General features: G+C 41.5%; 1 protein-coding gene across 1 annotated transcript; it reads left to right on the top strand.

Moving 5' to 3' along the window:
* The first annotated feature begins 1,043 nt into the window (after nucleotides 1-1,043).
* On the top strand, nucleotides 1,044-19,916 carry LOC117518073 (vitamin D3 hydroxylase-associated protein-like). Its single transcript, XM_034179139.1, has 3 exons — nucleotides 1,044-1,297; nucleotides 14,029-14,142; nucleotides 19,857-19,916. Exons 1-3 carry the CDS (start codon nucleotides 1,097-1,099, stop codon nucleotides 19,914-19,916), a joined length of 375 nt encoding a protein of 124 aa, XP_034035030.1. The 5' UTR covers nucleotides 1,044-1,096.
* Nucleotides 19,917-20,043: the final 127 nt, after the last annotated feature.

Below are 20,043 nucleotides of genomic sequence, written 5' to 3'. Positions count from 1 at the left end.
CAGGGAGAACAGACGAGGATGCCCCCAGAGGGAGTGTCAGGAAGTGTCAGGCCTGCGATGTGCCCCTCTGTGTTGTGTTGGACAGGAATTGTTTTTTCTTTTTGAGTGGCACAAATAGTTTAGCATGTCCTGCACTACACTGTACATATGTTTTTGAAATTTACCATTTATATTTACATTGTAAATCTTATTTTGACATCTGATTGTTTTCTAAATAGTTTAGCAATAGCATTTCCTGTGCTATATGTGTACATATGTTTTTGAAATTCTAAATCTTATTGTGAAATCTGACTGTTTTCTAAATAACTGTACAAAAAAAAAAAAATGCCTGAAGCATTTCCTGCATTTACGTAAATAGTTGTATTTAACTTTTTTTTGTTGCTACATTTGTACATATGTTTTTGACATTTACAATTTATATTTACATTTGAAATTCTGAAAATGGTTTGTTAAACAAGTTTGTGGTTTTCACAGTAAAAAATAAATAAATAAATAAATAAATTTTTTTCGACTCGGATTTTATGTTTTTTGTGTGATTTTAGGTACACTGTGTTAATACAGTAGGTCAGAATGAATGAAAAATTGTAAAGTCACACAGGTGACATGCTGAAAAAAAAAATGACACCAAACAAGGCCAGGTAAACAATTTTTAAAGGTAAAACCAAAAGTAGTCGAAACGGCCAGTTATACCCTGGACTCCAGAGGGTTAAAGCTCTGGAAAAAGTCCCTACATGCAAAATCGATAAAAAGCATTAATGTTTGTAAAGTATTTAAATTATTACCTTCAGGATTTTATTTTTAATCTATTTAATTGAACATATTGAGTAGGGGTTTATTTTATTTGGTTTTTGATTTTTTTATGCAAATAGTTTTTTTTATTATTATTATTTAGTGTAATTTCCTAGCATGTTTTTGTTTTGTTTTTGTTTTTTTTTTTTTTCCCTAAACTCAACTCTGATGTGGTTTGTCCAAGTGGGGTTGCCGTAGTTCTGCGTTGACACGCCTCCAGGTCAAAGGCGCGTCTTCCCTCTGCGAATGATCGTCTTCATGACTTATTTAGTCTGAGTTCGTGCTGTTGTTGGGTGAGTGGTTAGGTATGGACGCTGTGAAACAGGCGCTGAGCGAAGTCAGCCGGTCGGTGGTGCTGATAACGGCAGCTGTGTGCGGAGCGACCACGCTGCTGCTGTGGAGCTGTACGAGCCGCCGAGCGGTCAACAAGAAGATCCAAAGGGCCAGGGAGCGGAGAGATGAGAGCCTGCAGCGAGCAGAGCAGGCGGTCCGACTGTACAAAGAGTCGGTGAGGCTGACAACACCTTTAAAACAAACAACAAAAAGCAACGCAGCTTAATTTGGCACAAAAATGCGAATAATAATACTGTTAAGAATGCTCTCAAAACAGAATACAACATGGAAAAACTCAGTGTATTTTTATTGCTGCCGCACTAGTTAATCTTCTCACGTTATTACGATAAGATATGAGATAAAACTTTATTGCTGTCACAGAGGAGAAATTCACGTTATATCAGCTCTTAAAAAACACACACAAGATGGGTGCAAGTAGAGGAAAATGTTCATCAAACAGCGTGTGCAAGGATAAGCGATAATAATAATACTTGTAACAATAAAATAAGAAAATGAGGTAGAAATAGGTGTGTGTGTGTGTGTGTGTGTGTGTATATATATATATATATTTATATAAGGATGGTTGCTTGCTTATTAACTGATTCCAACTGCTCAAAGTGATGTGAAATCACTTGGTGGAGTGTGTGGTTGCAAAGAAAACCTGATCCCTCTCTGGAACGAGTTTGAGACCTCTGGATTACAGAATGCATCCCTGCCATAGACTGGCACATGCACGTGCAGTGGCTCGTTCAGCTGTAATTGACACACACAAATGCCGCTGAGGGATAACTTCAGCACACACTCGCACGCCAGTTTGATTACCTGCTCTGAGCATGCATGTATGTGCCAGATCGATCACAGTAAGCATGCACAGGCGCTGCAGGCTGTGTGGATCATTTCACCACATACTTGCATGCCAAGTCGCTCACCTGTTGTAAACAAATTATGCGATTGTTGACACACGTTTCTTTTAAGTTACTCAAAAGTCAAAATACGTCCATTGATGCTGAACAACTGAAAACTACAGTCCTCGTGTGAACAGTTCAGACTATATCAAATATTAAAACCATTTACACGGAGTAAATGTAAAGATTTTGGAAAACGACGTCTGAAAATACTTTAGCTTCTTGTGGTGACTGAAGAAACGTAGACTGAACCAGAGAACACCGACACTTTGTGCCACAATTAACTTATTTTAAAAGTTGAAAGAGTCAGTGTCTTTCATTCATGTCAGTGTTTACCACAGGTATCAGTCAATTCTTCAGCAGACTGCACAGGAGGAAAATAAATTCCATCATCCACAAAGACAAAAAAGTTAATTTGCTCTGTTTGGCCTACGTGTTGAGGGGAGAGGCCACGCAGCAGCGTACACATGAACGATGACATGCTTGCCAATATGTACATGTTCCGCCTGCCAAACAAAAGGGCTCTGCCAGCGGTGGAAACGCAAATCAAGCCAGACTTAACTTTTCTGACCTGTACTGCTGGGTGGAAACGGGGCTGTCGGCAGACGCTGTGCTGGCTAAATCATCATGGTGTGATAGCTGCATAACATTTGGCACATTTTTCAGGGCCCTTACCTGGATCTGGATTCCACAATGCGATATGACCTCCCAAGTTTCAAATGGAATAGTTCTTTGCTGATATTGAGTTGGCCTGGCCTTTTCTATGATGAATTCTTGAAGCTAATTAATAAACCTGCTCCGTTACGTAAATTCAGATTTGAGGGGTGGAACAACCCATGGTTTTCCCACCAAAAACTGGAAACCTTTTAAAAGATAGGGGCCATGCCTGATCCAAGGCAAGAAGAACTAATACATAGGCAGATTGGATCTTTTTTTTTTTTTGTCAGCTCCGCAACAAATGCACCTTAAATAAGAAGGCTAAATCTAAATTTTATTGATCTAAAACTACCGAAAATTTAAAAGACCCCACAAAGTTTTGGAAGGTTGTGAGATTTGCTGCTGATGCAGTGCCTTCTAATGAGCTGTCTAATAGGTCACCGCAGTCTCATTTGAACACTGTGTGATACTGCAAGATTTGACCACTTATGGGGACCTACACTCCGTTGTGCAATATACAGAGCATAACTTCACATAGAAAAATGGTATACTGTCTTGTTTTCGGTTGCAATCACCGAAGCAGTCGCGAGAAGTTGTTGTTGTTTTGTTTTTTTCTTTTTTTTTTTTTCTTTTCAGTTCCCAGTATAGAAGGGAAGGCAAGGCAAATGGGAGACGTTGTTAGTAAGTGTTAGCCTACACAGCTAACCAGCGTAGCTGCGTTCTCTCATCTGCAAAACCGTCTTGTCATGTTTGTGCTCCCAGTCATAAACAAACTGCAACACATGCTCACTTTCCCACTGCATCATCACTTTTTCTCTGCATTTTCACTTTGTGTGTAATTTGCCCAAAAACTCAGATAAAATGCTGTGGTTTTTTTTTTCCCAATTACCTGGTCAAAGATTCTAAAAATCTTACTGATAAACGTGCAAAATTAAATTACTTTAATGAACATTTCATTAAAGCAGGGCACTTGTTTGATTCCATCAATGCTGATTTAAAAAAAAAAAAGGTTCAGCTAGTGAATCTGTTGGCGTAAGATGTCCTCCTGTTTTTTTTTTGTTTTTTTTTCTTCATTTTAATCCTGTGTTCTGAGGTCTGTAGTGCGCTGAAGACATTGGATTCCAAAAAAACAGTTGGTCCTGATGGTTTGGATCCATTTTTTTATTTATTTTTTAGTTGGCTGCAGATCTAATTGCTGAGCCTTGCATTTTTAATTTGAGCCTAAGCATGAACAAACTCTCTAAAGTCTGTAAATCTGCTTTTGTCCCGTTGCTAGGAGGCAAATCCTCAAATGTGAGCAACCACAGATCTATTTCTAAATTATGCATTTGGAAAAAAGTATTTGAAAAATTGGTCTGTGATCAATTGAAGGACTTCCTAGAAACAAACAATTTTTAAACCCTCTTCAGACTGCTTTTAGGAAGCAATGCAGCATAGGTCTCCATCACAAATACTTCCATAAGCTTCGGTTGGTTCAGAATTCAGCTGCCCGTATCATCACCAGAACCACCTCCATTCACCACGTTACCCCAGTCCTGCAACAACTCCAGTGGCTCATGTTTAGGTTCTGCATCAAATTCAAAATTCTCTTAACATTCAAGACTATCCACAACCTCACATCTTCATATCTGTCTGACCTCATCCTTGTTGCCACTCTTTTTCGCACCTTCAGATCTTCCTCCTCATTCACTTGACTGCCCATCGCAGCGCGTCTCACCTCTATGGGTGCAGAGCATTCAGAGCTCTGGAACTCAGAAATATAAACTCTCTCCCACTTTTCCATTCCAAATTCAAAACCCATCTGTTTAAGACTGCTTTTTCTATCTGACCAATTGCACTGCGTAATTTTAATGTTTTATTTCTTATGTATTTTAATGCTTTTTTGTAATTTGTTTATTTCTATGTTTTGAGTCTTGAGAAAGGTGCCTATAAATAAAATGTATTGTCTGTTAGTAGAAACATTAAAAATAATTTTGGAAAGATGGGGAGGTGATGGTCTAGTGGTTAAGCATTGGGCTTCAGACCAGAAGATCCTTGGTTCAAAACCCAGCCAGAACAGAAAATCACCAACTCGGCCCTTACCCCTCGGGTAAGGGCCTTAATCCCAAATTGCTCCCACTGTGTAGTGAGCGCCTTGCATGGCAGCACCCCGACATTGGTGTGCAAGTGCGTTTGGGTGAATGTGAGGCATAATTGTAAAGCGTAGTCACAATTAAAGACCTTTATTATATGGCTGGGATGCTATACGCGCTCTCATTAGCTGATTTCCAGTCCGATAGTTTCCCATATTCTACAGGTTACCATGACATATGATCCGAAATGCGCCGTATCCCATTCATTGCAAACAGAAAACTAAAAACACGATTAGAAAAACCAAGTCAGCCATGAACGTACTCAATATATATCAAAACAGCATCAGAAAAAAAAAAAAAAACAGATTACCAAAGCTTACCAGTTAACTACTGGACCAGCAAGTTCTTCATGGAGGTGAAGTGAACAGGTCTGACTACGAGCCCGATACCATAAGTCTATGTGTTTATATATCTATAATAGTAATAAACAAATTATTAACCTTGCTTGCGCAGTCTGTACGGCATTATCAGACTTGGGTGTTTTTTGCACGGACCTCGCTAATGCGCACTCTGTACTTGCACTTAAGTCTACTTTCCCATACAGAACTCACACGATTTATAATCCTTTAATCTATTTGTATGACAAGAAGATGATTTGGGCATGCCCGCGCATCTGTGGTCCCCAGAGGGTTTCTCATCTCTGCAGATGGAATCTCCACCAGAAGTCCCTCCAGCAACTTATCTCATAATGTGAAACATTTTGCATTTTAATTTGCAGAGTTTTAGATTTTAATGTGATAAATGACTGTTATTTGTACAGCAGTAGAAGCCTCTATTTTTGTACATCATTATGTCAGTTGCTTGTTTTTGTTTATGTTCAGTTGTGGCAGCACGGTGGTGTGGTGGTTAGCGCTGTTGTCTCACAGCAAGAAGGTCATGGGTTTGATTCCCACCTGGGGCCTTTCTTTGTGGGGTTTGCATGTTCTCCCCATGTTTGTGTGGGTTTCCTCCGGGTGCTTCGGATTCCTCCCACTTCCAAAGACCATAAGTTAGGTGACTCGGTGACTTTAAATTGACCTTATGTGTGTTTGTCTGTCTATCTATATATGTGGCTCTGTGATAGACTGCCACCCTGTCCAGGGTCTATCCACCCCTCAACCAATGAATGGTAGCATAGACTCGAGCTCCCCCATGATGTTCACTTCTGTCTCAGCATTTACAGTAGTATGCAAATGTTTAAGGCACACTTATTGCATTAAAAATCATGAAAACCTGATAAATATGCCTCGGTGTTCTCCAGACAGGCCACGGGGGAAGACCCAGGACACGCTGGAGGGACTATGTCTTGCAGCTGGCTTGGGAACGCCTTGGGGTTCCCCCGGAGGAGCTGGGGGAGGTGTGTGTGTGGCTCGGGAGGTCTAGGATTTTTCCATTGAGTTCAGGTCTGGAGACTGTCCAGGCCACTCCAGAACCTTGTAATGCTTCTTATGGAGCCCCTCCTTAGTTGCCCTGGCTGTGTTTGGGGTCATTGTCATGCTGGAAGACCCAGCCATGACCCATCTTCAATGCTCTTACTGAAGGAAGGAGGTTGTTTGCTAAAATCTCGCAGTACATGACCCCATCCATCCTCCCTTCAATACGTTGCAGTCGTCCTGTCCCCTTTGCAGAAAAGCACCCTCAAAAATGTTTCCACTCCCATGCTTCACAGTTGGGATGGTGTTCTTGAAGTTGTACTCAACCTTCTTCCTCCCAACACGGCAAGTGGAGTTGATACCAAAAAGCTGTATTTTGGTCTCATCTGACCACATGACCTTCTCCCATGCATTCTCTGGATCATCCAGATGGTCACTGATGAACTTCAGACAGGCCTGGACATGTGCTGGCATGGACAGGGGGACCTTGCTTGCCCTGCAGGATTTTAAACCATGATGGTGTAGTGCAGTGGTGTCCAAACTATTCCAGAAAGGACTGAGAGACCTCCAAAATTTTCATGTTATAATGTGAAGTTTTGTAACAAACACAGATCGCAAAGGATTCTGGGTAAAATGTGCCTCTGCTAAACACTGATTGGTTGAGTCATTCATTATGTAAACCAACACATTTAATGTGATATGTGTCGTGCATTTGTGTTTACAGATAAATGTGCTTTTGTAAAATATTCCATTTTTTATTTGTAAAAACAGGCATCTTCAAAAACAAAAAGCCAAGTCCTGCATCATTTAGTATACATGGAGTAACGAGCTGCATTTAACATCTCACGACCACCTCTCGCACTGTGCCTGTGCAGACCGCAGACCTGTCTTGTAATGTTTTGTTTTTAAACTTTGTCTCCCATCAAGGGTTTTTGTAAATTAAGTTTGGAAAAAGCTTCTGTTTACTTCTGCTTCCGGAAACACAAGTCTGACGTGTGGTTTTTGAACGTACAATGTGCGTGAGAACATACACTCAACAAAAATATAAACGCAACACTTTTGGTTTTGCTCCCATTTTGTATGAGATGAACTCAAAGATCTAAAACTTTTTCCACATACACAATATCACCATTTCCCTCAAATATTGTTCACAAACCAGTCTAAATCTGTCATAGTGAGCACGTCTCCTTTGCTGAGATAATCCATCCCACCTCACAGGTGTGCCATACCAAGATGCTGATTAGACACCATGATTAGTGCACAGGTGTGCCTTAGACTGCCCACAATAAAAGGCCACTCTGAAAGGTGCAGTTTTATCACACAGCACAATGCCACAGATGTCGCAAGATTTGAGGGAGCGTGCAATTGGCATGCTGACAGCAGGAATGTCAACCAGAGCTGTTGCTCATGTATTGAATGTTCATGTCTCTACCATAAGCCGTCTCCAAAGGCGTTTCAGAGAATTTGGCAGTACATCCAACCAGCCTCACAACCGCAGACCACGTGTAACCACACCAGCCCAGGACCTCCACATCCAGCATGTTCACCTCCAAGATCGTCTGAGACCAGCCACTCGGACAGCTGCTGGAACAATAGGTTTGCATAACCAAAGAATTTCTGCACAAACTGTCAGAAACCGTCTCAGGGAAGCTCATCTGCATGCTCGTAGTCCTCATCGGGATCTCGACCTGACTCCAGTTCGTCGTCGTAACCGACTTGAGTGGGCAAATGCTCACATTCGCTGGCATTTGGCACGTTGGAGAGGTGTTCTCTTCACGGATGATGCGAAGGAGATGTGTTGCACTGCATGAGGCAAATGGTGGTCACACCAGATACTGACTGGTATCCCCCCCAATAAAACAAAACTGCACCTTTCAGAGTGGCCTTTTATTGTGGGCAGTCTAAGGCACACCTGTGCACTAATCATGGTGTCTAATCTGCATCTTGGTATGGCACACCTGTGAGGTGGGATGGATTATCTCAGCAAAGGAGACGTGCTCACTATCACAGATTTCGACTGGTTTGTGAACAATATTTGAGGGAAATGGTGATATTGTGTATGTGGAAAAAGTTTTAGATCTTTGAGTTCATCTCATACAAAATGGGAGCAAAACCAAAAGTGTTGCGTTTATATTTTTGAGTATAAATCGTGCGCTCTGAACTCTTACACCTTGCGGTTCTGTGGTACAGTTTGAGCTGAAACCTACAGTGATTGAAAATATTAGCCCAGCTTCAGTTTGAATACTGCCATGAACACTACTAGCCAGTAGATGGCAGTAGAGACTTGCTAAAACAGAATTCCAGATAATCTGTGTTTTCTGCTACGTTTAAGATACGTGGAATTTAATAAACGCAAACACAATAACTATAAACCCAGTGAATATATTCACAAGAGTTTTAGGCACTAGAGTTTCATGCCGTTATCCATGGAGCTTGATCAGTGTCTCAAATACATTTTTCATGTCGTGAACGTAGATTATCCTATACCCATAATGCATCTGGACACAGCATGTCTACACTAAAACCTTAAAAATTAGCGCATTGCTTTAAAACTAAAACATATCTGATATTTTCATTTTATAAAACTTCAGATGTGACATTAATTTAAATAACTTGTCCGAAATTAGTTTGGTTAAAATTTGAACCATAAGTTAAAAATGTATGCCTCTGGATGACTTGGGTGATATTGCTGTCGTATCAGTATGGGGTTAAAAGAAATTAGGTTTTTTTTTTTTTTTTTTGACCAGTTCTCTTTTACCTGCAGAGGATAGTGGTTTCTTCTAGAAGCAGCTCTCCTCTTTTTGCAGAGGGTAGAACTACACATCTGCTACAAAACATTTAACAGGTCGGTGTTCAGCTGATTTTTAAATTTTAGAAGAGTTTATAGCTGTTCAGCTTTGTTTACCGCGTTAATTCAATAATGAAAACTTTCTTTGATAATTGATTATCGGAACTCTGCCCACCACTGCTCCTGAGGCTCCTAAGACCTTCAGGCCACAGCTCCCGCTGCAGCAATGGAAGCTTTGGACATTGCCCATTCTGGTTCAATGCTCCCAACTTCCACAGGGATGCAGAGAAGCTCCACCGGAGGTGTGAGCTGAAGATCTGTCGGACAGTGGGCTCCTCCAGACGTTCCCAGTTCACCCGCACTATCTGTTTGGGCTTCCCAGGTCTGTCCAAAGTCCTCCCCCACCCTCTGATCCAACTCACCACCAGATGATCAGTTGACAGCTCTGCCCCTTTCTTCACCTGAGTGTCCAGAACATGCACCCTCAAATCAGATGATACAATCACAAAATCGATCTTCGGTCTAGGGTGCTCTGGTACCATGTACACTTATGAGCATCCTTACGTTTGAACATGGTGTTCCTTATGGACAGTCCGTGACTAGGACAGAAGTCCAATAACAAACGGCCATTCGGGTTTAGATCAGGGAGGCTGTTCCTCCCAATCACACTTCTCCAGGTGTCTGTCATTGCCCACGTGTGCATTGAAGTCCCCCAGCAGAACACTGGAATCCCCCACCGGAGCCCCATTTTATTGCATTTCATGCAATAAATTGCAAATTATTTTAAAATCCTACATTGTGTGTTTTTTTTTTTGTTTTTTTTTGTAAGATTGTCTCCACAGTTGAAGTGTGCCTACGATTAAAAAAAATTACAGACCTCTCCATTCTTTGTAGGTCGGAAAAGTTGCAAAATCGTCAGTGTATCAAATAATTATTTTCCCCTACTGCAGGTCGCACCACAGTACAAGTCATAGGACATCAAAAACTATTTTAAGAACAATGCAACTTAAGCTGTAGGTGACACAATATGTAAAGGTTGTTGTTGTGGTGTGTTTTAGTATTTAAGACTAAAATTAAATAACAATTGGAAATTTATCCTTTCCTGGTGTGCAGTTACTGAAGAGATAAATACGAGGGCTGTCCGTAAAGTATAGGTCCTTTTTATTTTTTCAAAAACTATATGGATTTCATTCATATGTTTTTACGTCAGACATGCTTGAACCCTCGTGCGCATGCGTGAGTTTTTCCACGCCTATCGGTGACGTCATTCGCCTGTGAGCACTCCTTGTGGGAGGAGTCGTCCAGCCCCTCGTCGGAATTCCTTTGTCTGAGAAGTTGCTGAGAGACTGGCGCTTTGTTTGATCAAACTTTTTTCTAAACCTGTGAGACACATCGAAGTGGACATGGTTCGAAAAATTAAGCTGGTTTTCAGTGAAAATTTTAACAGCTGATGAGAGATTTTGAGGTGATTCTGTCACTTTAAGGACTTTTCACGGTGCGAGACGTCGTGCAGCGCTCTCAGGCGCCGTCATCAGCCTGTTTCAAGCTTAAAACCTCCACATTTCAGGCTCTATTGATCCAGGATGTCGTGAGAGAACAGAGACGTTTCAGAAGAAGTCGGTTTCAGCATTTTATCCGGATATTCCACTGTTAAAGGAGATTTTTTTAATGAAAGACGTGCGGACGGGTCCGCGCGTCGGGACGCAGCCGACGCGGCGCGGCGGCACAGGAAAAACACCTCCGTGTTGATAACCATTTGTTAAAATCCAGTTGGCTTTTGATGGCTTTCAGTGGAGTGAGTATATGAGAAATTGTTTATCAGCTGGAGATGTTCCAACTTGTCCTTAAGGCTTCCAGCAGAGGTGTTTTTCCTGTGATGGAGCGTCGCGGCGGCTGCGAGCCGACGCTGCAATCCGCCGCTGCAATCCGCCCGCACGTCTTTCATTAAAAAAAATCTCCTTTAACAGTGGAATATCCGGATAAAATGCTGAAACCGACTTCTTCTGAAACTTCTCTGTTCTCTCACGACGTCCTGGATCAACAGAGTCTGAAATGTGGAGGTTTTAAGCTTGAAACAGGCTGATGACGCTGCCTGAGAGCGCTGAGCGACGTCTCGCACCGTGAAAAGTCCTTAAAGCGACAGAATCACCTCAAAATCTCTCATCAGCTGTTAAAATTTTCACTGAAAACCATCTTAATTTTTCGAACCATGTCCACTTCGATGTGTCTCACAGGTTTAGAAAAAATTTTGATCAAACAAAGCGCCAGTCTCTCAGCAACTTCTCAGACAAAGAAATTCCGACGAGGGGCTGGACGACTCCTCCCACAAGGAGTGCTCACAGGCGAATGACGTCACCGACAGGCGTGGAAAAACTCACGCATGCGCACGAGGGTTCAAGCATGTCTGACGTAAAAACATATGAATGAAATCCATATAGTTTTTGAAAAAAATAAAAAGGACCTATACTTTACGGACAGACCTCGTATTGAGATTTTGAACCACGTGCCACTAAAACCAGGAAATCCCGGCGAGTCCTGACATCAGAGGAGGAGGAAGTGGCATCACCACTGTAAACAATTATCTTAATAATTATTTATGGATTTTTACAGGCTACTGACCACCCTGTTTCACAGAGTGGTTCGGGTCTGAGCTGCACCGTGTTTTCGTTGTCAGAGCAATTAATTCTCGCTAATGAATCCTTTTGATTGGCAGGTGGAACACTTATATTGACGAGTGCATGTGCACGGTGTCATGTGGCTTCTCCACTTGACACGGAGTCAAAACTGAGTATTTGCACATTTTATTTTGTGGACATTGGGATAATTTTGTCACGCGGGGAGGTGATGGTCTAGTGGTTAAGGTGTTGGGCTTGAGACCAGAAGATCCTCAGTTCAAATCCCCGCCTGACTGGAAAATCATTAAGGGCCCTTGGGCAAGGTCTTTAATCCCCTATTGCTCCCGGTGTGTAGTGAGCACCTTGTATGGCAGCACCCTGACATCGGGGGGGAATGTGAGGCATAATTGTAAAGTGCTTTGAGCGTCTGATGCGGATGGAAAAGCGCTATATAAATGCAGTCCATTTACCATTTATTTTACATGCTGACTGAGACATTAGGAGCAGATGAAGAGCTGCAAGTCCTTCAACTTGCTGCGCAAAGTGGCTCGCGGTGGAACAAGAGGATCCATCTGACGCAATGAACGGATTACACCTGTAGTTGACCGTCTCAGTTGCAGATCAGTACAGCAGAGACTCGACCCATCATGGGCTTTTCTTCAGCCTGTTCAACAAATTAAAATTTCAGATGCGTATTCATCAGACTGGAGATTATCTCACTGAAACGGACAGGTAAGACTATTATTTACTCCTTGTGTGAATGGTTATAATATCGTGTTACATTACTAACGTACAGTACATTAACTATTCAAGAAGGAAACTATATTTTTAAAATGGCTATTTTCAGTCCCTTGTGACATTTTCCAGACTTGGAATGTATGTACCTGTTTCTCAGGAAAAAAAAAAATCCATACTTTATTCTGATGTCAAACAGTAAAACTAAATTTTAACATTGGGACTTTTTTTTTTTTTTTGTCCAGTGGCTGCAAATATCTGGTTTATATGCCGACGGTTTATTTTACTGTACATGGGATTGAACAATAAATTTACCTCAAACTTTGACGATGATGTTGGCTTCCATCCCACATGGCCGACTTCATTTTCCCAAATTTTTCTTCTGTTTGGATCTGAATGGAATCTGTACATCTTGAAGCCCTTGTGTCCATTTGTGCATCCAAATGCACAACAACCCGGGATTTTCCGGAAATGAATAAAAAAAGATGGATTTACATGCAGACAGACTAACAGCGAATGCTATTTTGGAACCAAGATGGCACCATGACCAATCCCTGACCCGTCATGTCAGCACCCTACTCTACAGCTTCAGAAAAACCTACAGACTGGACTTAAAGCTCCACACTAGGAAAAAAAAATTCTGAAAACAGCTTAACCTCCACTGTGTTCACAACTGATTTGGGCTTGACTCAGCAGGTGCCATTCTGGTGATGATGACGTAGCAACAATATGGCTGCGGCTGAGGGCTGAAATGGAGCGCAGCCTTCAGACAGCTGTTTATCCTTCTCCTGCGCACTTACCGATTTTGATTGTTCAGGATTTTTTAAAATCTCAACATATTTGTGCACATTTTTTGGTGTCACCTACACATTAAAGTGAGTAGTTTTATAATCATTTTGATATTGCATAATTTGCAACAGTGTTTGTGTGGTATTCTCCTGGCCAGTATGCACTTACGTATAAAGAAATTAATATTGTGGAAGAAAAATATAGCTCATTTAATTCACTTACGGTCATGACTGTGCTTTAGTGGTTAGCACTGTTGCCTCACAGCAAGAAGGTCATGGGATCAACTCCCTCCTGTGGTCTTTCTGTGTGGAGTTTATGTTCTCCCATGTTTTCGTGGGTTCCCTCCAGGTGCTCCAGCTTCCTCCCACATCCAAAGATATGCACGTTAGGTGGATTGGAAACTTTAAATTGTCTGTAGGTGTGCATGCAGGTGTGATGTGATTGTTTTTCTATATGTGCAGTCTGGGGTCCAGGGTTGTACCTGCCTCACGCCCTGTGACTGCTGGGATAGGCCCCAACTCCCCATGACCCGATCTTGGATAAGTGGTTTAAGATGAGTGTGTGTGTGTGTGTGTGTGTGTGTGTGTGTGTGTGTGTGTGTGTGTGTGTGTGTAATTCAGTTTGTTGGCTCTGAATTTATTTTAACATGCCAAGAAAAATGAGGGTGGGGGAGTGGCATCAAATGGTACTTTTATTACAGCTCTGTACTGTACATAATTGGTATGTCCAATTTACAATTTACAAACCGGTAGCTTGAGACATACAGCCAATATTTAAGGTGTTTTATCATTATTCCGTAGAGCGTGTACACCAGATTGGATGATTGCACCTTTTTTAATGCAAGATTTAAAATAACTGGGGTATGAATTTATTTTGTGCATACTTTTGTTTACTAATTACTGTTTTTCTGCACGTGTTTGTGTGCTCATTTAGCATCCACTGATGGGAAGTCCTGACATTTTGACGCTGTCCCTGCCTGAGTTGACAAAGCAACTGCGTGATGGTTCGCTGAATCCTGAAAATGTGCTTTACTCCTACATGGAAAAGGTTTCGGCTCCCACCGCGTATTAACACAAATCACTGGGAAACAAATACCGAAATACTCAATCAGGTGGAAATGTATGTTTTCCATTGACCTCAGGTATCTTTAAAAGTACACTCAACAAAAACATAAACGCAACACTTTTGGTTTTGCTCCCATTTTGTATGAGATGAACTCAAAGATCTAAAACTTTTTCCACATACACAATATCACCATTTCCCTCAAATATTGTTCACAAACCAGTCTAAATCTGTGATAGTGAGCACTTCTCCTTTGCTGAGATAATCCATCCCACCTCACAGGTGTGCCATACCAAGATGCTGATTAGACACCATGATTAGTGCACAGGTGTGCCTTAGACTGCCCACATAAAAGGCCACTCTGAAAGGTGCAGTGTTGTTTTATTGGGGGGGGGGATACCAGTCAGTATCTGGTGTGACCACCATTTGCCTCTTGCAGTGCAACACATCTCCTTTGCATAGAGTTGATCAGGTTGTCAATTGTGGCCTGTGGAATGTTGGTCCACTCCTCTTCAATGGCTGTGCGAAGTTGTTGGATATTGGCAGGAACTGGTACACGCTGTCGTATACGCCGGTCCAGAGCATCCCAAACATGCTCAATGGGTGACATGTCCGGTGAGTATGCCGGCCATGCAAGAACTGGGACATTTTCAGCTTCCAAGAATTGTGTACAGATCCTTGCAACATGGGGCCGTGCATTATCCTGCTGCAACATGAGGTGATGTTCGTGGATGTATGGCACAACAATGGGCCTCAGGATCTCGTCACAGTATCTCTGTGCATTCAAAATGCCATCAATAAAATGCACCTGTGTTCTTCATCCATAACAGACGCCTGCCCATACCATAACCCCACCGCCACATGGGCCACTCGATCCACAACATTGACATCAGAAAACCGCTCACCCACACGACGCCACACACGCTGTCTGCCATCTGCCCTGGACAGTGTGAACCGGGATTCATCCGTGAAGAGAACACCTCTCCAACGTGCCAAACGCCAGCGAATGTGAGCATTTGCCCACTTAAGTCGGTTCGACGACGAACTGGAGTCAGGTCGAGACCCCGATGAGGACGACGAGCATGCAGATGAGCTTCCCTGAGTTGGTTTCTGACAGTTTGTGGAGAAATTCTTTGGTTATGCAAACCGATTGTTTCAGCAGCTGTCCAAGTGGCTGGTCTCAGACGATCTTGGAGGTGAACATGTTGGATGTGGAGGTTCTGGGCTGGTGTGGTTACACGTGGTCTGCGGTTGTGAGGCTGGTTGGATGTACTGCCAAATTCTCTGAAACGCCTTTGGAGACGGCTTATGGTAGAGAAATGAACATTCAATACACGAGCAACAGCTCTGGTTGACATTCCTGCTGTCCAGCATGCCAATTGCACGCTCCCTCAAATCTTGCGACATCTGTGGCATTGTGCTGTGTGATAAAACTGCACCTTTCAGAGTGACTTTTATTGTGGACAGCCTAAGGCACACCTGTGCACTAATCAGCATCTTGATATGGCACACCTGTGAGGTGGGATGGATTATTTCATCAAAGGAGAAGTGCTCACTATCACAGATTTAGACTGGTTTGTGAACAATATTTGAGGGAAATGGTGATATTGTGCATGTGGAAAAGTTTAGATCTTTGAGTTCATCTCATACAAAATGGGAGTCACAATTTGGACTTTAGCAGCAGTGGAACACCAAAATGTAAGTCCCTTTTCTGTTTATAAATGAATAAAATATCAAATGACAAGGATCTATTTTAGCCGTTATATAAAGATAATGAATGTCTTTACATTCTTTCAATGGTACGAATATTTCTTGCGGTGAAAGCTGGAACAAACCATTCGACTCTGTTTCGCCGAGTTGAATAGTTTGTTCCAGCTTTCACTTAATGAAATATTCGTACCATTGAAAGAATGTAAAAACATTCATTATCCTTATATAACGGCTAAAATAGATCCTTGTCATTTGATATTTTATTCATTTATAAACAGAAAAGGGACTTACATTTTGGTGTTCCACTGCTGCTAAAGTCCAAATTGTGACGTGTAATCAAGTTATGTTGTGCACTGACTTCGGACTTCCATTAAAAAAGACTTTGTGTAGTTCCTCACTCCAGCCAAAAATCACGTCAGCATTTCATGTGAACGTCTTCATGCATCCAGATGACTTACAGCAGAGTGGATTTTGTTACAAGAATTAGCAGCGTCAGTTAGCTCAATCAAATCATGTCTCTGTAGAGTCGTTTCTCACAAGCACGCACACACACACGACCGGGTCAGCGCTTGTGCGTGCGTGTACTACCAAAAAGACTGTGTACATCCTCAGTGCAGCGAGGGGGGGAAAAAAAAATCACATCAGAAATTAGTCCAGCTTTTTATTCTTTCTTCCTGCTAATGGCCTCCAGACAGCACTGTGTGTGTGTATGGGCGGGCAGAGTGCAGTGGTGGCAAACTGCACTCTAAATGCAATGAAACACAAATGGGAACAAATAAATTTATGTGACGTTTATTTATTTGGCTCCCCATTAGCTGCAGCTGAGCTGCAGTTATTCTTCCTGGGGTCCACACAAGTCAACAAACAATATACAGAAATCAAAAATATATAAAACTAGAAGCACTCGGAGAGCACAAACCTCCGCCAAGGCCATAGGGTCACTGACATCACATGGAATACCCTTTGGCAAAGAGACTTATTCCACGTTGTTTCACGCATCTACCGTCATGTTTCAGATTCAGTAGTTAACCCTATGGGGTCCGAGGGCATTTTTGAACAGTTCACTCGCCTGGCTTAAATGTTTTATTATTGCTGTTAACAGCTCTCCCTGCATCCCACAATCAAGTTTTATATCTTTTTTTTTTTTTCAGGACAACCTGTACTTTCAAAATATATATGCTATAGTTGTTTATAAGTGTAATAAAGGTTTACAATCAGAAATAAAAAAGGAAAAAGTAAAGTGGAAAATGTCCACACACATTTATTCAAAACACATAGCAAACTATAATAAATGATTAACGCATCACTCCTAAAAACAATCTTTGGTGTGTCACGTGAGGTGAATCTGCCCTACGATTAGATTTTGGAAAACCATGTGACGGTGGCTCGAACGTCCGTGGAGTTAACTTTCAGCAAAAAAAGTAAGTTTCTATCTCGTATCATTAAAAAGTTATTTATAATTTAGTAAAGCTTGGTCTCAGCCATCGTATACAACCCCTGGCAATTATGGGATCACCGGCCTCGGAGGATGTTCATTCAGTTGTTTAATTTTGTAGAAAAAAAGCAGATCACAGACATGACACAAACTAGTCATTTCAAATGGCAACTTTCTGGCTTTAAGAAATCAGGAAAAAAAAATTGTGGCAGTCAGTAACGGTTTACTTTTTTAGACCAAGCAGAAGGAAAAAAATATGGACTCACTCAATTCTGAGGAATAAATTATGGAATCACCCTGTAAATTTTCATCCCCAAACTAACACCTGCATCAAATCAGATCTGCTCGTAGTCTGCATCTAAAAAGGAGTGCTCACACCTTGGAGAGCTATTGCACCAAGTGGACTGACATGAATCATGGCTCCAACACGAGAGATTTCAATTGAAACCAAGGAGAGTATTATCAAACTCTTAAAAGAGGGTAAATCACGCAATGTTGGAAAAGATGTTGGTTGTTCAGTTAGCTGTGTCTAAACTCTGGACCAAATACAAACATGGGAAGGTTGTTAAAAGCAAACATACTGGTAGACCAAGGAAAACATCAAAGCGTCAAGACAGAAAACTTAAAGCAATATGTCTCAAAAATCAAAAATGCACAACAAAACAAATGAGGAACAAATGGGAGGAAACTGGAGTCAACGTCTGTGACCGAACTGTAAGAAACCGCCTAAAGAAAATGGTATTTACATACAGAAAAGCTAAACGAAAGCCATCATTAACACCTAACAGAAAAAAAAACAAGGTTACAATGGGCTAAGGAAAAGCAATCGTGGACTGTGGATGACTGATAAAAGTCATATTCAGTGATGAATCTTGAATCTGCATTGGGCAAGGTGATGATGCTGGAACGTTTGTTTGATGCCGTTCCAATGAGATTTATAAAGATGACTGCCTGAAGAGAACATGTAAATTTCCACAGTCATTGATGATATGGGGCTGCATGTCAGGTAAAGGCACTGGGGAGTTTACATTGATATTTTGGACACTTTTCATATCCCATCAATTGAAAGGATGTTTGGGGATGATGAAATCATTTTTCAAGATGATAATGCATCTTGCCATAGAGCAAAAACTGTGAAAACATTCCTTGCAAAAAGACACATAGGGTCAATGTCATGGCCTGCAAATAGTCCGGATCTTAATCCAATTGAAAATCTTTGGAAGTTGAAGAAAATGGTCCATGACAAGGCTCCAACTTGCAAAGCTGATCTGGCAACAGCAATCAGAGAAAGTTGGAGCCAGATTGATGAAGAGTACTGTTTGTCACTCATTAAGTCCATGCCTCAGACTGCAAGCTGTTATAAAAGCCAGAGGTGGTGCAACAAAATACTAGTGATGTGTTGGAGCGTTCTTTTGTTTTTCATGATTCCATAATTTTTTTCCTCAGAATTGAGTGATTCCATATTTTTTCCCTCTGCTTGGTCTAAAAAAAGTAACTGACTGACTGCCACAATTTTTTATTTTTTTTCCTGATTTCTTAGTGTTTCTTAAAGCCAGAAAGTTGCCATTTGAAATTACTTTAGTTTTGTGTCATGTCTGTGATCTGCTTTTTTTTTCTACAAAATTAAACAACTGAATGAACATCCTCCAAGGCCGGTGATTCCATAATTTTTGCCAGGGGTTGTACGATGGTGTCGGCCCCAGAGGGTTAAACCGTTAAATCTTCTGCAAATGTATTTAGGTGATTCTTAGACTACGGGCAACTTATGTCCTTTGATCATATTGTATGAAAAACAGAAAAAAGGGGAAATTCATATATTATTCATATTATATATAATACACTAACGCTCGGCCGTACTAGCATCTCGGTCTGATCTGGAACCTAGAGGAGGTCCTACTTTCAAATCTTGCTAGCTCTCCAAGACTACCAACACGATGACTGGTTGCTGACATACTTTATTACAAATTTAAACCTCTTGCTCTGCGAGTCAGCAGATGTACTTCCGGAAAACCTTTTATTCTGCCATTTCTCTGCCCAAGCATTGCAGAAACAGCGCAATACTGACCAGACAGAGTGAAACGAATGTTGCAACGTCAGATCATGAACCTACTGAACTTCATGTGAAAGTGATGGCTCAGCATTCATTCAGATTGGTGAACCTGCACTTGGAAAAAGTCAGGAATATGTTAGGCGATACGACTTTGTGCCAGGTTGGGGATGCATTCACGTGCTGCTCTGTACAGGCAAGAGACGACACGCTTCACCCCTGCTATTTAACTTTTTAGAGTCTGTTGAATTTGAATCCAGATTGTGTACAAGTCTGCTCTCTATACTAAAGCCGGATGCTGTTTTAAATGCAGTTATAACGGCACTGTTAACGCACGTGTGGAACTCTCCACAACACTGTTTTATAGGCTGCCTGAACCTTCACGGTAGACATTTATTACTGACGAATTCCATAATGGCAAAACTCTCACCTGTGAGAAATTCATAACAGCACATCCATGTATGTCGCCATTTCAAAGTACATAAATGTTTGCTGCTTGTTCCCCAGACTCTAGAGGTCCATATAAGGGTGAACTGCTGTACATGGAGTTTTGTTGGAGAGTTTTGACGACGTTAAAACATTGACACCATACCAGTAAAGGCCTTTTTGTATGGAGGTTTCCAATTAGCATTAAAGAAAACTACAATTAAAAGTATTAGTTGCTGTGGTTCACCATCATCCTTACATAATTAAT

The sequence above is a fragment of the Thalassophryne amazonica genome, chromosome 10 (genome assembly GCF_902500255.1).
Source record: "Thalassophryne amazonica chromosome 10, fThaAma1.1, whole genome shotgun sequence".
Taxonomy (NCBI): domain Eukaryota; kingdom Metazoa; phylum Chordata; class Actinopteri; order Batrachoidiformes; family Batrachoididae; genus Thalassophryne; species Thalassophryne amazonica.
Note: the sequence above shows the minus strand (reverse complement) of the source record. Positions and strands in the feature narration are given on the sequence as shown.